The sequence below is a fragment of the Equus caballus genome, chromosome 9, assembly GCF_041296265.1.
Source record: "Equus caballus isolate H_3958 breed thoroughbred chromosome 9, TB-T2T, whole genome shotgun sequence".
Taxonomy (NCBI): domain Eukaryota; kingdom Metazoa; phylum Chordata; class Mammalia; order Perissodactyla; family Equidae; genus Equus; species Equus caballus.
The window spans coordinates 2,709,108-2,734,681 of record NC_091692.1 but is presented as its reverse complement, the minus strand read 5'-3'; the positions used below and the strand labels follow the sequence as shown (position 1 = coordinate 2,734,681).

The 25,574-nt window shown below is 42.1% G+C and overlaps 1 protein-coding gene across 3 annotated transcripts in view; it reads left to right on the top strand.

Moving 5' to 3' along the window:
* The window catches only part of ATP6V0D2 (ATPase H+ transporting V0 subunit d2), a 53,413-nt gene that overhangs the window by 4,922 nt on the left and 22,917 nt on the right, over nucleotides 1–25,574 (top strand). Inside the window, exons 2-3 of one of the 3 annotated variants that reach the window (XM_070221380.1) lie at nucleotides 513–891; nucleotides 13,035–13,206. In XM_070221380.1, coding sequence (XP_070077481.1) covers nucleotides 762–891; nucleotides 13,035–13,206 — 302 coding nt within the window. In that variant the 5' untranslated portion in view covers nucleotides 513–761. Of the gene's footprint in view, nucleotides 1–353; nucleotides 892–12,370; nucleotides 12,612–13,034; nucleotides 13,207–25,574 lie in introns of those variants that run through there. The other 2 variants (XM_001488417.5, XM_070221381.1) reach the window with 2 other exon arrangements.

Genomic DNA, 25,574 nt, shown 5'->3' with positions numbered 1-25,574 from the left:
TATTTGTTCAGATACACGTCTCAGAGGAATCATGAGATGCAAATGGGAAAAAGAAAACTAAGGGCAACTTAGAAATGGTCAAATTTTGCAACAGTGGCTTATTATTGGAGAATCACGGCACTGTGTATCTGCTTCCTGGGGACTGTTTTCTGGGCTCTGACCCTGGGGGGTGGGGGCAGCTACCAGCCTTTGGCAATGTTAAGACATTACTATTTGTTTTGCAAACAACTGTGTTGCTATTTGCTTCTCAGGATTTTTCAAACTGTCTGCTGGCATTTGGTCTATTTACATAAGTTAAAAAAAAAACCAAAAACCTTCTCTCTCTTCATATTAATAGTCCTGGAGAAAATCAGGACCAGTGGGGTTTGCAACTGAGAGCTCAGAAACTGATGGGGAGGAATGTTTACAAAACATTGGAGGTTTCAGGCCTCGATGGCAAAGCTGGGAGGGGGCCCAGGGCTCTGGGAGGGAAGCCAGCCTGACCTTCTCCCACTCTCCCCCTCCTACCCCAGGCGGCTTGTTTCTGGGTTTAGCGGATCATGGAGCTGACTCACTGTTGCTGTGAAAACAAAACAAGGTTGAGCACCCTTGTAGAAAGCCCCTAAGCCGGAGGAGACTGGTCATGCAAACCCTGACTGTCAGCTGACCGCCTGCCCCGTGGAGCTCCTGACCACGGCCGGCACCTTTCCCAGACGGCGCGAGCCTTCCAGGCCCATCCGCACGCGCAGCTGTCTCAGCCCGAACCGGGGCCACCCTTCCCCATGCTGGAGGGCGCCGAGCTGTACTTCAACGTGGACCACGGCTACCTGGAGGGCCTGGTGCGAGGATGCAAAGCCGGCCTCCTGACCGAGCGGGACTACGTCAACCTGGTCCAGTGCGAGACCCTGGAAGGTAAGCACCCTCTTCTCACCGCCTAAAACGGCAATGATGCCGCCCGCGGGAAGCATGCAGAAGCCGCTCTGTTCCCACGGCCTCCGAGTCCAGAGCAGGTGCTGCCCCTTGGTCCACACTTCGGGGCCTCAAGTTCCACGAACTTGGTCGAGGAAAAATATTGCATGCCTATTTTCAATATTCTTTAAGTGAAATTTAGCATTTCTTTTCGTTATAAAGGTAGGCAACAGATCTCCGTGGTTAGCACTTTGTCACCAACAGAAATTCATTATTTTCATGTCCTTTTACAGCTCTTGCAGATACCCTGAAATAGCTTTTATGTTTTCACTATTTTAGAATTTTACGCGAGATATTGCATTTATCCTTTCATCTTGATATTTAACAGATGTGCAGTATTGCACATTTAAAAATATTTGGATAACTGTATTTTAATATATTTGGTTTTGTTTGTAATCCTGTATATTTTCATTCTACACATTTATAAGTATTATTCTGAGAAGAACGTCACCAAACTGCCCAGGGATCTATGGGGGAAAAAAAAAACAACCTAAGAACCTTAGACTAGAGAAATTTATTCTATCACTAGTTTCTCAGTATCTGGTAATTTGAGAGTTTATTTGAGGTTTGTCTTTAACTGAAGCTTAAGAAAAAAAATCAAGAGACAGGCCTGTGGAGAGGCCAGTCCTGGATTCACCAGTCCTGCCTTTGGCCTCTGCCAGGTCAGGTAGGCAGGCGACCAGGGCTCAAAGCTTCTCAGCCTCAGATTCCTCATTTGTAAAATGCCAGGGTAACGCCAGCCTCGCCAAGTTGTTTGGAGAAATAAATGAGATAATACATGAGAGAATGAGTTAAGAACCTCAAAGCACTTCACAGAAGGGAATTATGTCCTTTTTAACCACTTTATTGAGTGGGATTGACCTACAAGGAGCTGTACATATTTAATGTATACAACTTGGTGCGTCTAAAGATAAGTACACACCTGTGGAACCATCCCCACAATCTAGGCCGTAAACCTATACATCGCCTCCAAAAGTTGCCTCCTGCCCTCTCATTTGTTATCATTATTTGTGTGTGTGAGAGAGACAGAAAGAGAGAAGGACACTGAACCTCTTTCAATGCAAATTTTCAGGCATCCAATACCCTGTTGTTGACTACAAACACTACTGCACAGTAGGTCTCTAGGACCTGGTCATCTGATGTAACCAAAACTGTTTATCCTTTGACTAACACCTCCTCTCTGGAAATTAAGTTAAGCCACAATATTTTCAAAACCCTCCAAAGATTTCACATCTATAAGATGGCATTTTTATTACTAAAAACAGTTACACTTGCTCATTTTGAAATGTCCTTATAAACTCAATATATGTCAAAAATAAGGTGCTTTAAAACTTCCAGGTTATTCTAGAAAAAGCAAGAAAGTAATAAGGATCGAGACTGCTAGGAAGAGTATTAAAGGGCAAAAACCTTCTGAAGGTGATCTTGCCAGCTTCTCAAGTGGGGCTGAGGGCCCTGAGTTCGCTTGTTTATGCTTCTGACCAGCTAAAGCCAGAGTTAAGGCAGAAAGACCCAAACTGAGATAAGTAATGGAAACAGCTAGAAAAATCAGATGGCAACTAATTCTGTTAGTTACAAATAATTACACTATAATCCCCAATCCTAACTCACTCCAGTGTATCAAATGAGGAGTTTGGTGACTGGAGAATGTTCATCATGTATAGAAAATCTGCAAAAATTGAGGTAGAAAAATTAACACCGGGCAGAAGGAGTGCTTCTGAGAGAAGCCGTTTGAATGAATTCTCTTTACTTTTCAGTCCAGCTTTTAAACGGACTCTGGAATGCAAATTTAAACGCAGACAATACATCAGACATCTTCGCGATACAAAGCAAGGTTTAGCCAGCTCACTAAAGAATTCAGAGAGAAACCACAGGCAGCCATTCTAAAGACATATAAAGAATTCTAGAAAATAAAAAGGTACAAAAGATTAAAAAAATCAGGAATTTGAAAGTTGCTCTCAAATATTTTCAGCCAAGGGCCCTTTTGATCAATGATTCAGTTAAGGGAAGAGGAAAGGGAAGAGATGGAAGGAATGAAGTGAACAGATCCATCATCGCAACAGGAACTTAACTGGACTTGGTACCCTCCTCTTCCATCTGGGGGGTCAGGAAGGGTTTCACACCCTTTTGAAGACTTGAAGAATGATCCTTCGTAGAAAAATACACATAGGTGTGTACATTTAGAGTTTACCATGTAATATCAGGGGGTCATGGACCACCCAAAGCCATCCTGGCACCCTGGTTAAGAAACCCTGCCGTACACACTGTTGATGTATCATCATTGTATCTTATGGTTTCTGTCTTTCTTTCCTCCCAATAATATATATTTTTCAACCATTTGTTTCACAACTGTGTTTGAATCTGTGTGCCAGTCTACTATTTGGAGACTCCCAGGAATATCAAGTGTGAGTCATCAAACTATGGGTTATAATGGCTGCTGAGAAAATAAATCTAAATAAGACTTCACGTCTTCAGTTAGCAGTTGAGGCCGATGAGGCTTAGAACGGCTGTGATCAGTCGCGTGGGCTGCTAGTGATGGAAGACAGAGATAACTGCATGTCTTTTTTCACCAAAATGTCTCTGCCTTTTGAGTAGGCATTGAAGCTACATGAATAGTCCTTGTAGATGTCAGCTCTATTTTGATATAGAACATAATGAGGGCTGCCCTATATGATTATTTCACAGGATGTTGGGAAATAACTAACTGTGGAAAGCAGTGCAACTGTTGTGTCTGTGAACACACTCAGAGAGACCCAGCCACCTTCTGAGCTGGGTTAAGAATTGAAGAGAAGAAACCAAGGACTTTTATTGGAATAGAAGTTAAGGACTTTGGGGTTTCTGTTTACTTTTGCACAAAATATGCGCTGTACCAATTATGGATAAAGAAGAGTATGTTTTGAAGCAGGCACTTTCTGTAAAAGAAAAACTAACTTGGCAAAGATTAAATTTGCATTTAGTCTTTTCTAGTCCTCTAGACTTTCAAAGAAAAGTGTGCTGATATCAACAAATTGTTTTAGACCCACTTACAAGGAACACGTAAGGTTTCAGGTAAATTTGGAAGAGAGAAAATGAAGATGGTCCAGAAAAGCTTTGGAAAGCCCTAGTGTTCATAATTGCGCTTAACGCGATGCGTCATTGTGCCCGTGTGATCAGAAATACTCATCTATTCCCAGACCGTCCCCTGACTAACAGTGACCTGAAACATTTGCTAGGACCCTCTATGACTCAGTCCTTCCCAGAGACAAAAGAGGGAAGCCAGTTCACGTGGCTTTACCGTTGGTATTTCTGGAAGGCTGTATCCCCATAGAAACTTTACAGTCTTTAAAAGTGACTTTGCACCAAAATAATAACCTTAAAGGGGCATAAAATATTCTTTTAAAGAATTAATGCTATTTTTCTAAATTAAGACTTTATTAGAGCAGTTTTAGGTTCACAGCAAAATTGAGGGGAAGGTATAGAGATTTCCCATATACCTCGTGCCCCGACACGTGCATAGCCTCCCCCCTTATCAACATTCCCCACTACAGCGGTACATTTGTTACAATCAATGAACCTGCACTGACACATCATAACCACTCAGAGTCCATAGTTGACATCACAGTTCTTTAGTGTTGTAGATTCTGTGGATTTGGACAAGTGTACAATGACGTGTATCCGTCATTCTGGTATCATGCAGAGTATTTTCACTGCCCTAAAAATCCTCTGTGTTCCGCCTATTCATCCCTCTTCTCCCACCCCCACTTCTGGGGACTGCTGATCTTTTCACTGTCTCCAAGGTGGTAAAATTAAAACTTTAGAGCTCTAGAATTTACTAATAAATGGTCTTTTCTAAAGTATGTAGTGAACGTGTCCGCTGGCTCTCAGGATGTGGGGAGGACCCTGACTCGAGCCTTTACTTTGTCTTCTCTCCTCTAATTTTTTGGAAGAGAATGAGGGGAGCTGATCTAGCTCACTAACGATTATGTCCCTTTCAAGGGTCGTAACCTTCATTCCCCTCTAGCTGTGCCTTCAAGTAAGAATTAATCCAACAATCGTATATTAAGCACTTTCTAGCTACAGCCAAGGAAGGAATGATGAGTAAGACAGAGCCCCTGCCCAGAAGGGCTCCCACTCTAGAGAATTAAAATATTGGAAAAATATGAACCCTTCATGCAGGCGATGGGGCAGTACCTATCTAGATTTCAAATGCTTGTGCCCTTGGCCTGGGGCTTCACGTAGCATTGTTTGGAAGAGCAAAAGATAGAAGCAAATCAAACGTCCATCTGGAGAGAACTGGTCCAATAAATCATGACGGAACATTCTGCAACTATACAAAAAGAAAAAAGCATGAGGATGCACTCTAAGAGGACTGATATGGAGAGATTGCCAAGATATATTAAGTAAGGGGAAGAAATATGTGTGGCATGATTCTCTTTAATAAAAAAAGCAGATAAATTGTAAAATATGTTTTCTGTATGATTGTCTGGATACAAAGAAACTGTGAACACTTCCAAAAGAAACTAAAACCAGTAGTCACCTGGGGCTAGGGATGGCAGATATAGGGGACTTTTCACTGTTTACCTGTATTTATGCATAATACCTATTTTTAAATTAAATACACAGAGCAGGAAGAGCCTTGCTTCAAAGAGCTTTCTCTGTGCTCCTTTAGACATTATTTCTACCTCTAATTATAGCACTTATTTTCTATGCCTTTTTGTTAAAAATGCATATCCCACACTGTCACTTTTCTGTTCAGAAATACTTCTGAAGCCGGGTCCCTGAGGGTTGTTGTAAATATTCAGTAAGATTACATTTCGACCTTGTTATGAAAAGAAGTTAGTCCTGTCAATGTGCTGTTTTTCTGTTTAACCTGAGGGGTAACTCAAAGGTCACGAGGATTTATGAGCCTGTTTTACAGAAGAAAGAGAAGGCCTTCAAGGACCACCGGGCAAGCAGCCCCAGCTGCTGTAGATGACCAGGGGTCAGATTGCCCAGGGGCTCCTCTGGAGCGAAAGAAACACCATTCCCCCTTGTTTCTCCATAACTCCTCCTGCCACCCCCTTAGCTCTATAAAACCACTTACTTTCTTCTCTTGTTAAGGTGGCTTTGAGAGAACCTATGCTCCCAACTACTCATTTCGACCAATTCACATAAACCCTTCTCCACCTCCAGCACCGATGTCTCAGTGATCGGCTTGCTGTGCCTCAGGCACACGAACTTGAGATTAGGAGGTTGTACTGATTCGGGCTTGGTGAGTCGAGGAGTCGAAAGAAAGATTTCTTGGACTCTCAACGTCTGGCAGTAGTGCTTTTTTATTCAGAGAATAGTACAGAATAGCATGGGGACAGGACCCACGGTCAGTGAAGAGCTGCAGGCATGGGGACAGGACCCAAGGGCAGTAAGAGCTGCAATGTATTGAGGGTTAGGGCTAAATTTATGAGGCATGAGTACATGACTTATTTTTACTAGACAAAGGAAAGATGATGTAAAAAGTCATTAAATGGTATCAGTGTAAGTGGGGTCCAGTTATTGTGTGGTATAACTTTAGATATGTATTGGGTCATATAGATCAGCATGTAGGCCAGGACACCTTGGGCTTCTCTACCTGGGGCAGCCTTGATCCACATAGGCACCACTTCAATGGCTTTTATCAGGCAGAATCAACTTCCCTCTTAGTTTGAAAGGCTCAGGCAGTTGGCTGATCTCTACCTTATAAGTGTTTCTTCAGAGCCTTCTGCCTTTTCCAAAGCTATTCCTTCAGCCACAAGTCCCATTCTCCGTCCCCTGTGCCCGGAGAAAGCCCGTCCTGCTTTAAAGTCTCCCCTCCAGAGTCACTCCACCATCGGCCCCTTCCGCTGTGTCTCTCCTGGGGTAGAATTGGCAAGCCTTCACTTTGTACTCCACTGTGCCTCTAATGGACCTACTCCTGTGTAGCATCTGTGACATTTGCGTAGGTGTGTCCCCCTGGGGAAGGACGTTCATCTCACTTCTCTCTCTACCCCCCTGAACGATCCCAGTTAAGGACTTAACTGGAAGGAATAACTGAATCTATCTCCTCGTAGACTGTGAGGTTCTTAAGGGCGGAAACTATAAATATGTGAGGTGATGGATGTCTTAATTAACTAGACGGGGGAAGTCCTTTCACAGCTATACCTACATCAAATCACCACAATGGACTCTTTAAATAACTTACAATTTTACTTATCAATTATACCCCAACAAAGCTGAAATTTAAAAAAATAAGGAAATGCCATTTTTTCAAAAAGGGCAGAAACCGGGGCCAGCTCCATGGTATAGTAGTTAAGTTTGGTGCTCTCCACTTTAACAAGCAGCCCAAGGTCCCAGGGTTCGGATCCTGGGTGTGGACCTATGCCACTGTCAGCTATGCTGTGGTGGCAGCCCAAATACAAAAGTAGAGGAAGATTAACACAGATGTTAGCTCAGGGCTAATCTTCCTCAGCAAAATAAAAGGGCAGAAACTACAGTCTATACTTTTCCCTCTCTCAGCTCCCCTAGCCTAAGGCTGTGTTTTGCACATAGTAAGAATCTGAAAATACACATTAGAAATGCTTCCATGTTTGGGTTCAAGTCCTGGGACTTCTCCTTTCTGGCTCTGGGATGTTACGCCAGCAGCTTAACTTTTAGCGTGGCAGTTTCTTATCCGATGCTTAGATGATATCTCCCTGGCCTTCCTCCCAGGTACCAAGAACATCAGAAATTTCTAAAGATGTTTTTGAAACCGTAAATCATAAGAATTCCTGGGAAACCATAAGCACCCCCTGAACTGCGGTGTACATACAAGAATTAGTTTACTCTCTTCTGCTAGACTTTTGAACTCCTGGAACAATTCTTCCCATTTGTGGTCATGGTTAATGGTGTTTGGAATACGATTCTGTGCTGTTGGTTCTATCCTCAGAGAACACCAGTTTGTTTTGGAAATAGTCTGGTGAATAAGAATCAAAATAAGGACTTTCCATCCTAGCAACATGCACTAAATTACATAACAAAGTGCTGTGTGACCGCTGGCTGGGATATTGGTACCAGGTTTTAATCACAAATTAAATCTACTAATATCCTAAGCTCATCTTTGTGATAAAAATCGTATTAGGTGGTGTGGAGAATATGATAAAGAGTAAGACATTCACTCTCTAAACAGCTGTCTAGTTGAGAAGATATCATAAATAAGTAAAAACAAAAAAACAAGAATAGTTCAAACCTACAAATGGAAGATGTGTTAGAAAGTGAACCAAATCTTGGAGGACGGTATGTTGGGAAAATGCCAATCAGATGGGGGTGGGAGGTGGGGGCACGAGAGTGGAAATGGCCAACATTCTAGGCCCCCAGGGAAAACTAGCGAAGTACTGGTAGGAAAAAATAAAAGCGTATGGTAGGGAGTAAAGCAGTTTGCCTGCAATGCTAGAATACCTGGAGATGAGGCTGGAATGAGGCTGAGGACAATTCTGAAGGACCCTGAAGGTCTGGTTATGGATGGTGAGTGAGGACAAGAGACCTGTCTGAATCTTCATGGAAACATAACAGGTTTCATGGAAAACGTAAACAAGGTTATCTCTCTGAACCTCAGTTTCTGCAGCCGTCAAATGGAGATTATTATTAAGGCTAAGAGATTGTATATTAAAACTGTTCTGTCTGTGGTAAAACACTACAAATATATGAAAGTTGTTTTTCATCTGCATAAAACTCAGTGGTTGTAAGCTGTTTATAGGATCCTTACGGATCAAAATAAACCTTAGGAAAGATTAAACTTGAGGCTGGGAAAGCGTGAGGAGAAACGAGCCTGAGAATCAATTAAGAGTTTGCCACCGTAATCGAGGTGTCAGATAGCCCTTTATAAGCCAGGGGTGTAAGGAGTGGAAATCAGAGAAGACATTAAGGAACAATGTAGAATTTGGAGTGATCCAACACCAAAGAGAACTTGAAGTTTCATCACTGTAAGAATGGCAGTAAATTAGCAAAAACGGAGGAAGAAATGGCTGGTTTTATAGATGTTGATATGTTTATTAAAATTTGAGTAATTGTAATATCTGATGGTAGATTCCAATATATTGGTTGAGAAAATGCTGGTTTAGAAAATAAAAACCAACATCTTCAGCCAACTGAATCAAATTATTTTGGAAGGAGGTGGGGACAAATGAGAAGAGAACAGAATATTATGTCGTGGCTTCTATCTGCGGGCTCTTTGCCTCCATAGCTTGTTTCATCCCCACAACAACCCGGAAGCATAGATTCTACTTGCCTCCATAGCTTGTTTCATCCCCACAACAACCCGGAAGCATAGATTCTACATGCCTCTTGCAGACGAGGAAAGTGAGTTCGGAAAGGTCAGACGACCTGCCAGCAGAGTGTGGGGGAAGGCGGGGGCTTGCTCCAGGAGAGCAGCCTTTACAGGGACCTCCAAAGCGGCTTCCTGCGCCTCACCTGCCTAGACGTGAAGGGTCTGGAAGAGAGCCCCGAGCAGGAAGCTGCACAGAAAAAAATTCGTCATGCTCCAATACTGATTCGCCCAACAAATTAATAGAGAAAAGGCAACCATGATGTCCCAGATCGTTGTCCCGGCTCACAAGCCAGGTGACCTGGGATAATTCCCTGACCCCAGGGACTGCACCCACAGAAGACAGGTTTCCACGATGGCGCTGTGCACACATGTGGGCGCTCAGTCCATATGTGCTGCTCTGTGTGATGTACCCTGACATTGGTGATGACAGCCTAGTCTACATGTTTATTCCATTGCTGTTTGGGACCTATACAACTGATGTCGCTGGTAGCGATCTCGTGGTTTGGAACAGATTTCATTTCCTCATTTGAATTAACAAGGAAAAACACCGCTCGCCACGTGCCTCTCTGGGTAAGGGAGTCGTGTAATTTTCCCGAGTGTTCCATCTTTTCTAGTGGCTTGAGAGGCTCTGGACCAGGCTCTTTTCAAAGAAGTCACTCAAATTAATGGTTAAAGGCTTTGAGTTCCTGTAGTTAAGAAGCCTGTTTATTCCAAATTTAATATTTGGCCACAAAGTGCTATGTAGGCAGGTGCGTGGGGAAATGCAGGGAAAAAATTCTGTGATCTGATTTTGAACACTATGAAGCCATCAGCATTGATGGTAATCCATCATTATCTCAGAGCAAACGTTTCAGACCCTAAGATTTTCTTAGAATCTGGATGCGAGTGTCCCTTGGGTGGTCTTGGTGCTAGATAAAAGGACTCGGCTGGTTCTGTCCCATTTGCCTCTCCACCGACTGCCGGATTACGAGATTCCCACAGGGTCTGAAACGCGTGAGACATTTAATTTCAGGATCTCCCTGGCAGCTGAAAGGTTTGGAAGTTATTTCATTTAAAAGAAACATATGTCACATGAGCAAAATATCATGGTTTTTAAAGAAATACCATTTGTGTCCCTTCTGTTGGCAAGTATTCCTCAGTGCTGAGGATGCAAACTGTCACATTGCATAAAAATCTGAACTGCCAAAACAAAAGCCAAACAAGATCTGGCAAAAAAAAAAAGTATAATTTTTAAAAATTAAGTTAATTAAATAGGTAATTGAACAAATTAATTCTGCAGTCAGATAAAGAGCATTTCTGATGCATAATCTACTCCAGACGCTCGGGAAGAATGCCTGCCTGCTGAATCTCGGATGCTCAAGGACCCTCGGATGCACATTGTCCCTAACTGCAAACCCACCTGCCCTCAGGATCCAGGGCCGTCAGTTCATGGCCCACAGTGGCTCCCCTTTATGCTCAGGATAAGACATGTCACACTGCGTCCTCCTTACGACCGCCTCTGCTTGTTTCTGTCTTCATTTCTTTCCTCTCCTTCTCTTCCACTTAGGACTGCTTTGAGCTTCTTGCACATACCATCCCTGTATCAGTTCAGGGAATGCCTCCCTCCCACTCCCACACAGCGCCTGAAGGCGCTCAGCCCTGGTTTCACCTACTTCAGGAACCCTTCCTAGACTTTTTTGCTCCCATCTCTATAGATCTTGCTCTCATTTTCTATGTTCCCATAAATCAAGATCCTTCTCTTTATCACTGGACTTAGCCACTTGTTTGAATCATCTGTTTGTGGCGCCTCCTTCTCCACTGGATTGTGAGTTTCCTTGAGAACGAGGAATATGTCTGGTCTATCTTTGGGTTTCCTGTAGTTAACATCACATAATAGATGCTTAATAAGTGTTTGAATGAAATGTCCAGCAAGCTCAAGGATGCTATGTTGGCTCCAGTTGTGTGCTAGATGATGCCAAAGACATTTCTGATGCTCAGATATTCGTTAACCCTTAAATGTTGAATACTGAGCAAAGAGCCGTGGAAAAAAGATACACCAAGATAGTATACTGCTTTTTTGGAGTTAACATAATTAAGACCATCTAACATGCTCTGATAGGTGTTGTGCTAGAAGTACTACAAAGTACTTTGAAATTTGGATGAGTGAGATTGACTAATTCTTTTCTTTTTTCCCCTAAGTATTTAGGCATGCTTTTTTTTTTTTTTTTTTTGGTGAGGAAGATTGGCCCTGAGCTGACATGTGTTGCAAATCCTCCTCCTTTTTTTTTTCTTTTCCTCCCAGAACCCCAGTACGTAATTGTATATCCTAGTCATAAGTCATTCTAGTTCTTCTGTGTGGGATGCCGCCATGGCATGGCTTGACAAGCAGTGCGTAGGCCGTGCCCAGGATCCAAACCAGTGAACGCCAGGCCGCCAAAGTGGAGCACACAAACTCAACCACTCGGCCATGGGACCGTCCCAGATTGAATCATTCTGCCTGACAGAACTAAGGTTTCACGTCACAACTGATAATCTAATTTAATTGATTGGCAATAAAATACAGATTTTTAGATGGCTTTGGAGTCAGATGAACCTGGCTTGGAATCCCAGTTTATCAATGTGATCTTGAGCAAGGTATTAACTTCTCTGAGCTTGTGTGTTCTGATCTGCTAAAGTGATAAAAATTATACGCGTCTCATAGGATTGCCATGAGTATTAAATGAGATAATACACCCTCAGTACAATGCCTGGTACATAATAACCTCTCAGTCACTAGGAACCATTATTTTAATGTTATAACCCAGACCTTGAAGGATACTTTGCAATGAGCAAATCTGAAAAGGGGTAGAGTGGGGAGATTCTAGAGAGCAGAGTGGGGTCAACCTTAATAAAAGTCTGGATGCTGGTGGGGCTGGCCCCGTGGCTGAGTGGTTAAGTTCGCGCGCTCCGCTGCAGGCAGCCCAGTGTTTCGCTGGTTCGAATCCTGGGCACGGATATGGCACTGCTCATCGAGCCACGCTGAGGCAGCATCCCACATGCCACAACCAGAAGGACCCACAACGAAGAATATACAACTATGTACCGGGGCGCTTTGGGGAGAAAAAGGAATAAAATAAAAAATCTTTAAAAAAAAAAAAAAAAATCTGGATGCTGGAAAGCACGTGGTTTGTTCAGGAGGAAGTGACAACAAATGAAGCTGGAATTCAATTCAGTTGTCTGGCAACCAAAGCATTGCCCTTTAAAGGATGGCTGACGGGGTCAGATGGAAACGATGCTGGATTTTAAGAGCAAGGAGACTCATCTCCTAGTTCAAGATCTACTATTATATAATGCCACCACTTAGCCCCACTGAGACTCAGCTTCTTCATCTGTTATAAAAGATTGATGGCTGCCCCCTCCGCCTCCTGTACTCATGGTAAATATTACTAATAAATTTCTCTTTTCCATCAAACCGGGGTGGAGCCTGAGTATTCTTAACAGTTTTCCAAGCAGCTGTTTCCAGACGACTAAAACTAGCTTGGGTGATACCGTTCGTCATCTCTGGACTGGGTGGTGGTCAATGTTCCTTTCTTCAGCTGTGCTAAATCATTCTAGATTTTCTCGGGTAATTGAAAGCTTTTACATTGTGCTAGACTGTCAGTATTAGCATTGGATTTTTATTGCTTTAGATATTAATACTCAAGTCTAAATCGTATATAGACCTTATGTTAAGGTCTAACAAGGTAATGATTATTAAATATGCATTTATTATAAAGTTACCATAAATTCAATTAATGCTGTAAAGGCTATCCACGCGTGTTCAAAGTTTAACCTGACTTGGGGTTTCATTTAATTTCAGATCTAAAAATTCATCTCCAGACCACTGATTACGGCAACTTCTTGGCTAATCAAACGAATCCACTTACTGTTTCCAAAATTGACACCGAGATGAGAAAAAAGTTATGCAGCGAATTTGAGTATTTCCGGAATCATTCCTTGGAGCCCCTGAGCACGTTTTTCACCTACATGACGTAAGTGACCAAAGGGGGCCCTGTTCACCCCAGTGTGACCATGCCGTGACCCTGACATCATAGGCGGGGTATCCAGCTGGTATGGGTGGGTGAGGCTTAAGACCTTTCTATCGTTCGTGGGTTTGAATGCACTCAATCTTGGCTCCTGGAGCCACATTTTCACTGTTAGAAACTAGGTTTCGTTCATTTATAAACACGAGTATGGAGGCGGTGGTGGCCTCTGTATCAAACGGTGTTTTCAGTTTTCGTTTTCAAAAATAAGTGGTGCTGACGCTCCAAGCGTTCCGGCTGTTGGAACTGAAGGTAAAGGTTACGTGCCAGTTTTGGATCGCTGGTCAGGGTGCAGCTGAAATATCACAAATTGCTCTGAAAGCCACATCCGCCCTTTCCTGATTCCCCTGGCAGAAGGATAAGTAGCCCCCGTCGGAGTTCTCTGTGCTTCATTCTCCATCGCCAGTGGCTCCAGTCTTTCAACGTGAAGGCCCCTCACCCCCGAGTGTTTGAACTTCCACACCACAGTAAACTGCACTTCTATTAATTTAGTTAACAAATTATGCCCAGTGTTCAAAACTTTGTACCTCTCCAGTCGTCCCAGCTGACAAATGGGAACTAACGTCTGCAGTAGATGAGCTGTTTATTATGTGTATACAATTTAGGTGTAATATACAAAGTTAGGAATCACGGATTCAGGCCCCAGACTGGTTTGGGAAGGCATAAAATAATGTTTCTCTATTCCACATGTCCCCTTCATCCCCGCTCGCTTTCTCTCCCCGAAAGTAACCAGCCCCATGGCCTACAGTTCAGTTTGCGCCTTTCACTTCCACGGTCCAGGGTTTATGGGTTTGGATCCTGGGTGCAGACCTACACATCGCTCATCAAGCCATGCTGTGGCAGGCGTCCCATATATAAAATAGAGGAAGACTGGCACAGATGTTAGCTCAGGGCCAATCTTCCTCACCAAAAAAAGTAACCACTTTTCAGTTTCTTATGTATTTTTCTAGAAAAATATTTACATTTGTGTATGTGTATTGATACACACTCAATTCACCCCACCCCCATATTTTAAATTTATTACAAATGGAATCATAGTCCTTCTGCACTTTTTTCTCACTTAATATTTCTTAGAAATATTCTTGTCAGCATCATTCTTTTTTAATAACTGCATGGAATTCCGTGTTTGGTATGTATCATGACTCAATTTACTGGGCATCTATTAACAAATCACTAATTTTTTTTCCATTCCAAAAAGTTTTGCAACTATTACTGTGTAGGTCTGGAATTTATTTCTAAGCTAAATTTCTAGCAGTGTAAGTAGTGAATCCAAGAAATCTCCTTTTTCATAAATTTGGTAAATTTTGCGAAGTTGTACTCAAAAAAAGTAGCACCAATTTGCACCCCTAAAACAGCACATGAGAAGACCTGTGTCCTTACACTGTTACTGACGTTGGATATTATCTTTATAATTTTTATCCATCCATTAGGTTAAAAGTTGTATCTCTTTGCTTTAATTTATGTTTTTTGTTAGCAAAATTGAACGTCATTTCACATTTTTCAGTCGTGTATATTTGCTACCTGAGACCAAATACTCTGTCTATTTTTTTATTGCAAAATTCTGCATTTTCTGTTGATAGGTAAGTGCTCTTTGTAAATTAAGAATGTTAGCCTTTCATAATATATGTTGCAAAATTATTTTCTCAGTTTGATATAATTTCATTTTTATAGGTTTTTTTGCTGTAGAAACATTGAAAATGTTTAATTAGCTAAAATCATCAGTCTTTTCACTTGTTGACTTCTTTTTTTGTTTTTTCTTTTCTTTTTCTTTTTTTTTATTGCAGTAACATTGGATTATAACATTATATAGCTTTCAGATGTACACGTAATATATTTTGAATTCTGTGTAGATTACATCATGTTCACCATCCAAAAACTAATTATACTCCATCCCCTCACATGCGCCGAATCACACATTTTGTCCTCCTCCGCCCCCTCTGCCCCTGTGGTAACCACCAGTCCAGTCTCTGTCTCTATGTGTTTGTTTGTCGTTGTTTTCATCTTCTACATATGAGTGAGATCACACAGTATTTGACTTTCTCCCTCTGGCTTATTTCACTCAGCATAATACCCTCAAGGACCATCCATGTTGTCACAAATGGCCGGATCTCGTCATTTCTTATGGCTGAGTAGTATTCCATTGTGTATAAATACCACATCTTCTTTATCCATTCGTCCCTTGATGGGCACCTAGGTTGCTTCCATGTCTTGGCTATTGTGAATAATGCTGTGATGAACATAGGGGTGCATGTATCTTTATGCCTTTGTATTTTCAAGTTCTTTGAGTAAATACCCAGCAGTGGAAGAACTGGATCATATGGTAGATCTATTCTTAATTTTCTGAGGATACTCCATACTGCTTTCCATAGTGGCTGCATCAGTTTGCACTCCTACCAGCGGTGAACAAGGGTTCCCTTCTCTCCACATCCTCTCCAACACTTGTTTCCTGTCTTGTTAATTATAGCCATTCTGACCGGAGTGAGGTGATACCTCATTGTAGTTTTGATTTGCATTTCCCTGATAGTTAACAATGTTGAGCATCTTTTCCTATGCCTGTTGGCCATCCGTATATCTTCTTTGGAGAAATCTCTGTTCAAATATTTTGCCCATTTTCTAATTGAGTTGTTGGTTTTTTGTTGTTGAGCTGTATGAGTTCTTTGTATATTTTTGGATATTAACCCCTTATCTGATATATGGTTTGCAAATATCTTCTCCGAATTGTTAGGTTGTCTTCTCATTTTGTTGATGGTTTCCTTTGCTGTGCAGAAGCTTTTCAGTTTGCTGTAGTCCCATTTGTTTATTTTTTCTTTTGTTTCTCTTGCCCGGTCAGACATGGTACTTGAATATATGCTGCTCAGACCGATGTCAAAGAGCGTACCACCTATGTTTTCTTCTAGAAGTTTCATGGTTTCAGGGTTTACATTCAAGTCTTTAATCCGTTTCGAGTTAATTTTTGTGCATGGTGTAAGGGAATGGTCTACTTTCATTCTTTTGCATGTGCCTGTCCGGTTTTCCCAATACCATTTATTGAAGAGACTCTCCTTTCTCCATCGTATGCTCTTGGCTCTCTTGTCGAATATTAGCTGTCCATAAATGTGTGGGTTTACGTCTAGGGTCTCAGTTCTGTTCCACTGATCTGTGTTGACTTCTGATTATTGTACTCTGCTTGGAAAAGGCTTCTCCACTCCAAATTCATAAATAAATTCATCTGTCTTTTCTTCAATTCATTTGTTGTTGTTGATGTTTCATTTTTTACATGTAAAACCTTGGTTCGTCTAGAATTTATTTTGGTGTAAGGAATGGGACTAGGGATCCAGCTCTGGTTGTTTTTCCTAATAGCAATGCAGTCGTTCCTATACCGTTTCTGTAAAGAAGCAAATAAGAGAAGTGTCCACAGGTGAGGCAGGAAGTGATGGCTGAGGTTAGTGCCTCTGCTCCTTGTTTGTACAGCCAGTTCTCCTCTCAGCCCTGTGGGGTAGGATTTTATTTACAGCAAGACATAGATGCCGACTTTTTTTAAGAATCCACGAAAATACAACTAGTCAAGGATGAAGATTAGATATGAACTTGGGTCTGACTCAGTCGGAAGCCCACGCGCTTTCTTGGAGAAGGATGCTGGAAAGCCTTCCCAGAAGGGCTGGCATTATTGCCGAGCCTGGAGATAGGGTAGGGCTTGGAGACGCCAGAGGTGGCATCTGGAGTTGAAGCATGTAGAAGGGAAGACGCCATGTGCGTGGTGAATAATAAGTTCATTTGGGCTGGAGTGCAAAAAGGCAAGGGGAGAAATGGGACAGGGAGACTGGAGAAGTGTGTTCCAGCCAGATCACGGATAGTGTTCAATGGCGGGCTAAGGAAGTTGGGCTTTGTCACATCGGAGAGCATTTTTCAAGTGTGTGTGTGTTGTTGGTATCTGTAAGACTCTTGCTTAAAAATAAAAATCTTAAACAGAAACCGCAAATGTAAAAGAGACGAAAGAGAAGGGCAGGTCTGTTCACAGGACTCTTCCCTCCCCGAAATGGTTGGGGTGAAGCAGAAAGTGCTCAGGCTTTGAGCTGAGTCAGATCCGAGTTGATGCCTGACCCTCGATGGCTGCCTGGGGAGAGGCTTTGCGAGCAGCGATGTCTTCTGTGGAAGTGGCGTGGGTGACTATGCAGACAGGGAAGATTCCTGAGATGAAGGACAAGATGGTCCTAGTTGTCTAGAAGTTGAAATGACAATCAAAGTACTAGACAGTATTTCTGGAATATTACTATAAGTCAGGGCTCTGCCAAGTGCTTTACAAGCATTGCCTCGGTTGGGTTGACCCTCCTGATGAGTCTTACTCAGTTTGGGTAAAAGGCTGAGAAAACTAAACCTTAGGTGCAGTAACTTGTCCAGGCCACGGACCTAACAAGTGGAGGAATCATGATTTGAAATAAATGTTAGCAACAGGCTTTGTAAAATTATTTTGTTCGGATTTTAAATGAGTTCAGAAAGTCTGACCCATGATGATGACAGAGGACAGTCCAATTTCTTTTTTTTTTTTTTAGTGAGGAAGATTCCCTCTGAGGTAACATCTATTGCCAATCTTCCTCTTTTTGCTTGAGGAAGATTAGCCCTGAGCTAACATCTGTGCCAATCTTCCTCTATTTTGTATGTGGGATGCCACCACAGCATGGCTGACAAGTAGTGTAGGTCCACACCCAGGGTCCGAACCCTTGAACCTAGGCTGCCAAAGCAGAGTATGCGAACTTAACTACTACACCACAAGACCAGCCCTGGACAGTCCAATTTTAACTGAGTCAGAAAGCTGCCAAGTTGTGTACTTCTTGAGCTGACAAACACTTCTCACATGATGGAAATTTGCCCCAAATATATTGGGAAATGCTCTAGCGCTAAGAATGACTCTGAGTCCTTTGGTCAAAGGTTCCTCTTATGTGATTATTCACGTTGTGTTGTTTCCTAATTATAGAATCTTAAACCTGGAAGGAGCCTTGGCATGAATTAAGCAAGCATCCTTATTTCACAACAAGCCACCATGTTGATCCGGTTAAAATATACTCTTTCTAAAAAATTTACTTAAAATTCCAAATACTACTAGTCATTAGCAATGTTTAAAAATTGTATATAGGAATACAGGTCTCCCTAAATCCCTGGGTAGAACGTTAATGCAAAATTGGAAGTGGAAAGGTCATGTTGGCGGCATTAGTGTTGTTCCGAGCGTTACTAATGGGCATCTTTTAATTCATCTGCTCTCTCTCTCAGCTGTAAACTCTTTGAATTAGTTCTTTTAGTATTTCTATCTGCATTCAGTAGTACATAAAGGGTGCAGAATATTTGTTGAATCAAAATAGAATCCTATATTTAGTAGCACCTTACACAGAGCTAGAAGAATACTTCCAGAGAACTCAGGATTTTATATTTCATATAGCACTTGAATATTAGTTATTTATTGGCCAATATGTTAGGGAGAGAAACCAGATGTCATGCCTGAAGAAACATTTCGTGTGACCAGGTTAGTGTTTAAAATAATTTTTTAAAATATATTTAGTCAAGACTTTGTATTCTCCAATTAGCCATAGTCTCCAACACTCCCTGTTGTCTTACAGTCTTAAGGTATTTAGTTTACTCATCAGACTCCTGAAGATATTTACTCTGACCTAGATGTTTTACGTACATCTCCACACAAGAACTCTGCAAACAAGGTGTTTGTGTCTCCATTTTTTAAATTAGAGATCCTGAGGACCAATGAATTAATGAATTTTCCGAAGTCACAATATTATTAAGAGATCTGGAAGGGATTTGATTCCAAGCCCATTAGTCTAGAAAGCTAATGATTTTGCACTGCCTGGGTAGTTTAATGAAAGGCAAGTAAATCAGAAACATCTGTGGGCCTTTAAAAAATAAGTGTATACCTGCTCGCTACCCCGGGAGATTCTTATCTAGTTGGCCTTGGAGTGGGGCCCATCTCTCTTTTGGAAGCCGCCAAGGATGTTCTGATGCGCACCTCTGATGAAAATGTCTTATCATCATGCCTCGACTTTATGACCTGGAAGTCACTTTCACAGTTATTCTCCTGAGCTTCTCTCCATGGTTATCTGCACAGACCGCGTTACCTCGCTCTCAGGGACCAGAGAGCTCAACTGCGCCCAAACCTTGGTCTTCTGAATCTCAGTCCATCCTTTGTCCCACTGTGTCATGTGTGACTTGCCAGCCCGCCAGCATCCAGCTGCTCTCCGCAGAGCCTGGAGACGTGTTACCATAACAAAATGTGTACATTTGCAGGAGAGGTGTCCCACCGTTCTGACACCATTTTTCTCATTTCTCTTCTAGGACATTTTGCACAGTCAAGTGTCTAACTAGCACCCACAAACTTCCATCAAAGGGGATTCCTTCCTGTCCTATTAGGAAATGCCCAGGGCATCGTTATGGAAATGATTAAGTCAACCCTAAGAGAGGTGGTCTAAGTTTAAGTTGGTATAATAAATACAATCTAAGCATTGCACATTTGTGATATAATTATTGTATATGTAAAACTTGTTTTGGGAGTCTGCAATGAATATTCTTAGATGCTTAATGGAAGGCAGATCTGGAGGTTTTGTGACTATAATTATACACAGTGGTGTGAAACAAAGGAACGAGTCGGATAGCATTTTAATGAAGGGACTGTTTAATATACGCCTGGGTTGTTTTATTTTTCTTCTCTCCTACTCAACACTTTCCAGCGGCATTTCGACTTCTTGTCTCTTTTGAGATTAGCTATCTTCTAAAAGTAATCTTTTGATACTCAAAATATCCCGTCTCAGGGGCTACAAATTTTCTGAACGTAGGATGACCAAGGAAATAGTCTTCAGTACTTACACAGTAATATGAACCGAGAATCGTAGAGTAAGGACCACACACAGAAGAAATCTTTAAAGATTCATAAAGCCTAATGGAAGTTTCTGACTCCCCAGTGATGTGTTATAAACCTTCTACGAGCTTCTCACCGTGCGGTCCACTAGGGCGCTGCTCACCTGGGTTTGCACTGAGGATGCAGGTCTTTCAGAGCTGAAACCAGGGAAGTCCTCGGCAAACCGGACAAGCTAATTGCTCCATCACTTGTTAGTCAAAAAACAATAACATAATTCTGGGTCACTGAGAACTTACCATGCAATGGAGCAAGCCGATATATCCACAAATGGTAAAAAAAAAAAGAAGATAGAATTGAGCAACAGCTATAACAGAGGCTTGAACATTCCATTGGAGGAGCCTGGAGTACCGATTTTAAAAGATTTTTCAGAGAAAGTAGAACTTGAACTAATATTTAAAATGGGCCTTAGGTTGAAAGAGTAACTTCTGCATTAATGAGGCGTGAAGGGATCTTGTATTTGGAGATGACAGGTCATCTCAGATACGGCTGGAGTCTAGACAAGAGCCAGCACATGGGCTGGGGTACGAGGGGAAAGAGCCTGGCCAGATTCTAAGTGTCTATAAGTAAGAGTCAGTCAAGGGTGGCTTTGCAGGAAGGGTGCAACCGTTTGCAGCTCCTCACGTGCTGCAGACTGCACCCCTCGCTTAACGGTCACCACCTTGAAAGCGGGGGCCTGGCCTCCTACTGGAAAGCCATGTGGACGTGTAATACCTGGTTGAACACTTACATCACCTCTGCCTGTGTGGCCGAAGGCAATTTAACGTAGCATTAATTTCTCATCTAACCAACAAGAGAGCGCCTTTTCTTTGGGTTACTGTGCATATAGTGTTTGTTCAATAATTGGTAATTGCTATTATTGTGCTTATTTCCTGGGGCAGATTTAAAAATAAAGCGCCCAAGTCCTTGTAGCTAGTAAGTAGAGAAGCACAGATGTGACACCAGGTCACTCCAAATAGCATTCGCAAGGGGCCACTTTTTCTTTTTGCTTGTTTGTTTTTACTCTTCAGTTCTTACTTCCCTGCAAGGTGAGGGGACTGATCTGATGTGTGTTTAGGAAGATGATTCTGTTGGTATTGTGAAAGATGCATTGAAGGGATGGGGCTTGAAGCAGAGAAACCATAGAGGAAGCCAATTTAAAAGTTTAGACTGGATATTTCCACAGTAGAGATAGAAAGGAGGGTACAGTGGTTAGACACTTTTGGGAGGTAGAATTGACAGAATTTAGTTTCTTGATTTATCATGAGTATAGAGAAAACAGGCAATGATTCCTGGAAATTCTAAGTTAAGGAAAGAGAGAATCAAAAAATCACTCTGTAGATATAATTTCGAGTCTTAATTTTTCTGTATATACTATCAGCATTTTTCCCACGTCAAAATATTCTCTAACATCTTTGAGTGACTATATAGCCTTTCATCTGGTTGTGAACATTTTAGATGTGTTGAGTTTTGTCTTCCTTACCTCGAAGTCTGCACAGTGCTTAACTTGTTAAATTCTGATTTTAAGTATCAAATTCCCAGTAATATTATGAGAGTGACTATTTGACCCCACTGGGCATTTGTGATTCTGAATCTCTGGCCAGAAAAGTTCTTCTGAAATCATAAAGATTGCATTGTCTTACAGGAAAGGTTTTTTTTGGAGGGTGGGGGAGAAGATTAGCCCTGAGCTAACACCTGCTGCTAATACTCCTCTTTTTGCTGAGGAAGACTGGCCCTGAGCTAACATCTGTACCCATCTTCCTCTACTTTATATGTGGGATGCTTGCCACAGCATGACTTGCCAAGTGGTGCCATGTCCACACGTGGGATGCAAACCGGCGAACCCTGGGCTGCTGAAGCGGAACACGCCCACTTAACTGCTGAGACACCAGGCTGGCCCCTAGGAAAGGTTTTATATCCAGAGATTCCACATGAATTGTCAATGAGGGGCAAGTACAGGGCAAAATGTCTCAACTGCAGTTGCTAACCAGGCCGTCCGAATTGAAAACTCTCAAGCACTTTGTGAATTGAAAAACACAGGTGCTATTCTGCAGAAGCAATGTGTGGTCTAGCTGTAACTGAATAACATTCACTTAATTAGCATACATTTATTACTCGAGACTCCATGCGTGAAGGCCTGTGTTAGATTCTAACAGTAGACATGAACTTAATGCAGGCTTTGTTCTCTAAGCCAGTGGAGAGTTACTCATGGTGCAAATTCCAAGACCACACCTCTAAAAATTATGTTCTGGCAGGTCCTGGAATGTGGTCTATGAATCTGCACTTTTAAGAAGGTATCCAGGTGACCCTGAAGCAGGTGGGAAATTCTTAAAACCAGCAAGCAGGCTGAGGCCTGCGTCTACAATACCCCAGTTGTGGGACCTTGAGAAAAATTCCTTAGTCACCCAAAGCCTTGGTTTCCTCATCTAGAACAATAATAATAATATGCAATATAGAATCGTGAGTTTAATTTGAAAACAGGGCCAGCCACGTATTTTGCGAGGCCCAGTGCGAATGAAAATACAGGGTCCCTGTTAAAAAATGTAGTAATTTCAAGACAGCAACAGCAGAGACTTAAACCAAGCATGGGGCCCAGTGCAACTGAGGTAGTCCCCCCTTATTCACAGTTTTTCTTTCCACAGTTTGTTACTGGTGATCAACAGCAGTCCGAAAATATTAAACAGAAAATTCCAGAAATAAACAATTCGTAAGTTTTAAAGTGCACGTTGTTCTGAGTAGCATGATGAAATCTTGCGCCGTCCTGCTCCCTCCTGCTCCGACCTGCCCAGGTCATGACTCATCCCTTTGTCCAGCATATGCTTTGTCCCGTAAATGCTACTGTTGGTTAGTCACTTGGTAGCCGTCTCGGTTATCAGATCGACTGTTGCAGTGTCACAGTGCTTGTGTTCAAGTCACCCTTACTGCATTTAGGAATGGCCTCAAGGCCAACTCTATCGGTAGTTATTTTGTTGTTAGTCTCTTACTGTGCCTCATTTATAAATTAGACTTTATCATAAGTACATACGCATAGGAAAAAACGTAGTATATATGGGATTTGGTACTGTCCCTGGGAGTCTTGGAACGTATCCTCTGCAGATCGGGGGGACTACTGCATACAGACTGCACGCCCCTGAAACTGGCTGGTTGAAAACATGTATCCATATACAGCATATAATTATATCCGCACGTACATGTAACATGTGATCTAAAAAGGTAGCTAACTTTATTTGTGCATCAGGACATGTGATTCACCCGGGAAAGTGAGAGACGGTTTTATCCAGGAGGTGACGCCCAAGGTGACCCCTGAAGGATGGGACCATGTTCGTACATGGGCGTGGCTGGAGGAGGCACCTCCAGCAGAGAGGGCAGAAACAAGGGGACTGCTGTTGGGCTGCTGATGACACATGACATGAGCAAAGTTAGTGTCCAAGGGTTAAGGATGTTAAGGCAATGGATGTGAAAGAATTTAGGATGCCACCCCACAACAGTTCTCCGGGAGTGGGGTACAGTGTGTTCTTTCCTTTGCTCTCCGTCAACCAGCCGCCAGGGGGCACAGCTGATCCCATAACCTGCTTTCCAAGTGTTGCTCCCACCCCTGGGCTGTTTGATGAAAGAGATTCGAGGCTGTCCCATAACCTGGAGAGAACGAAACACACCCTGGTACTGATCCACTGCCCTAGTTTTATCTGACTTTATCTTGTTTACTTTTTAATTGGAAAGAAGCACATGTGTGTTAAAAAAAAAAAGGGGGGGGTTATTGAAATTTATTTAGTGTTCATTACAAGCCAGCACTTTTATAAAACCGTTTTACGTGTAAATTCATTAAATATTCACAACAACCCTATGAGGTGGCCTTTTTTAGAAATAAGGAAACAGAGATAAAGACTATACTTCAGTACCCATTTCCCACAGCCCAGAGGTAACCACTCATAGGTTTGACGTATATGTTTCCAAATTTTTTGTGGAAAAAATTATGCATCCATATGCAAATATTTCAATGCAAACGAACAAACATAAATACACATATATAAAACTCTACGTTCATAGTTGGCTTTTCTGTTTGTTTTACAACAGTGAGATCATATTATATGTATTAAATGTGATTTCTTTTTTATGTAATCTATTAAGAATTTTCTGCATAAGTACATATAGATCTATCTTATTTAAAGCATATATTCTATTCCCGTGTCTTGGGGGTACCATAATTTATTTATAACTCATTCGTCTAGGTTGTTTCAGTTCTTTGCTATTTCCAGCAACACTGCTACAAACATCATGGTACCTGTGTCTTGGCTTTCTTATGCCGGAATTTCTTTAGGATGGGTTTTCAGAAGTGAAATTGCTTTGCCAACGGATGTGCAGGTTTCAGATTTGGATAGACATCAACATAGTGCTCTCTCACGCTCCAGCAATGGGTGGAAGTCTTGTTTCTCTCCTATCCTCTCAGTGATGTTTTCTTACTTGTCAGAAGAAAAAGATTCTCCAAAACCTGTTGTGACTGGTGTTTTGAGTATAATAAAGATGAGATCCGCTTGCCGTTGTTCTTGCCCACGTGGAGAACAGGCTGTGATGGACACTCAGCATGTTTAACGCATCCAACTGGCAAGAAGAGTCACTCTGCTGTGTCTTCCCACAAGTTACTGTGACGCTCACATGTGTGGCTAGAGAAGGGTGACATGGGAACCATCTCTCTAATACTATAATTCTCCTCAATGGAAAAGGTATAGAAAAAGCAAGGAATAGACAGCTGTGAATCCTAGAAAAGTGCTCAGGGCGAGATAGCAGGTAGTTTCTATACATCCTCACTTCTATACACCCAGGGGATACCAGAGTCAACATCCTTGTATGAACATAGAGAAAAATTGATTGACTGATTGAAAAAATGATCATCGTGTCCTTATTCTGTGCAAGTAGGGTTCACGCCTCTTAGAGGCCACCAAAAATGTACTGAACAAAAACCTTGTCTTTTTTTTTTTTTTCTGTGCTAAGGAAGATGGACCCTAAGCTAACATCTGTTGCCAATCTTCCTCTTTTTTCTTTTTCTCCTCAAAGTGCCTGTATATAGTTGTATGTCCTAGTTGTAAGTCATTCTAGTTGTATGTGGAATGCCACCACAGCGTGGCTTGATGAATGGTGCATAGGTCCTTGCCCAGGATGCACACTGGCAAACCCCAGGCCGCCTAAGCAGAGCACGCAAACTTAACCAGTCGGCCATGGGGAGTCCCAAGGCCCTGTCTTTAAGGATATTATAACTAATGAAGACAGGTAAGAATTATCTGTAAGTAACTATACTTGAAGTGAACTTGTAAAATGACTCACCCACACAGCTGAATGGTGGGAGAATTCGTACCGGGATCCTGGTCTTACCTCGTTAGACACACAATGAATATTTGTGAATGGAGCAGCTCAGTCTTCTTCACATTCATCATTGCTGCTGTCAGGGTATGTT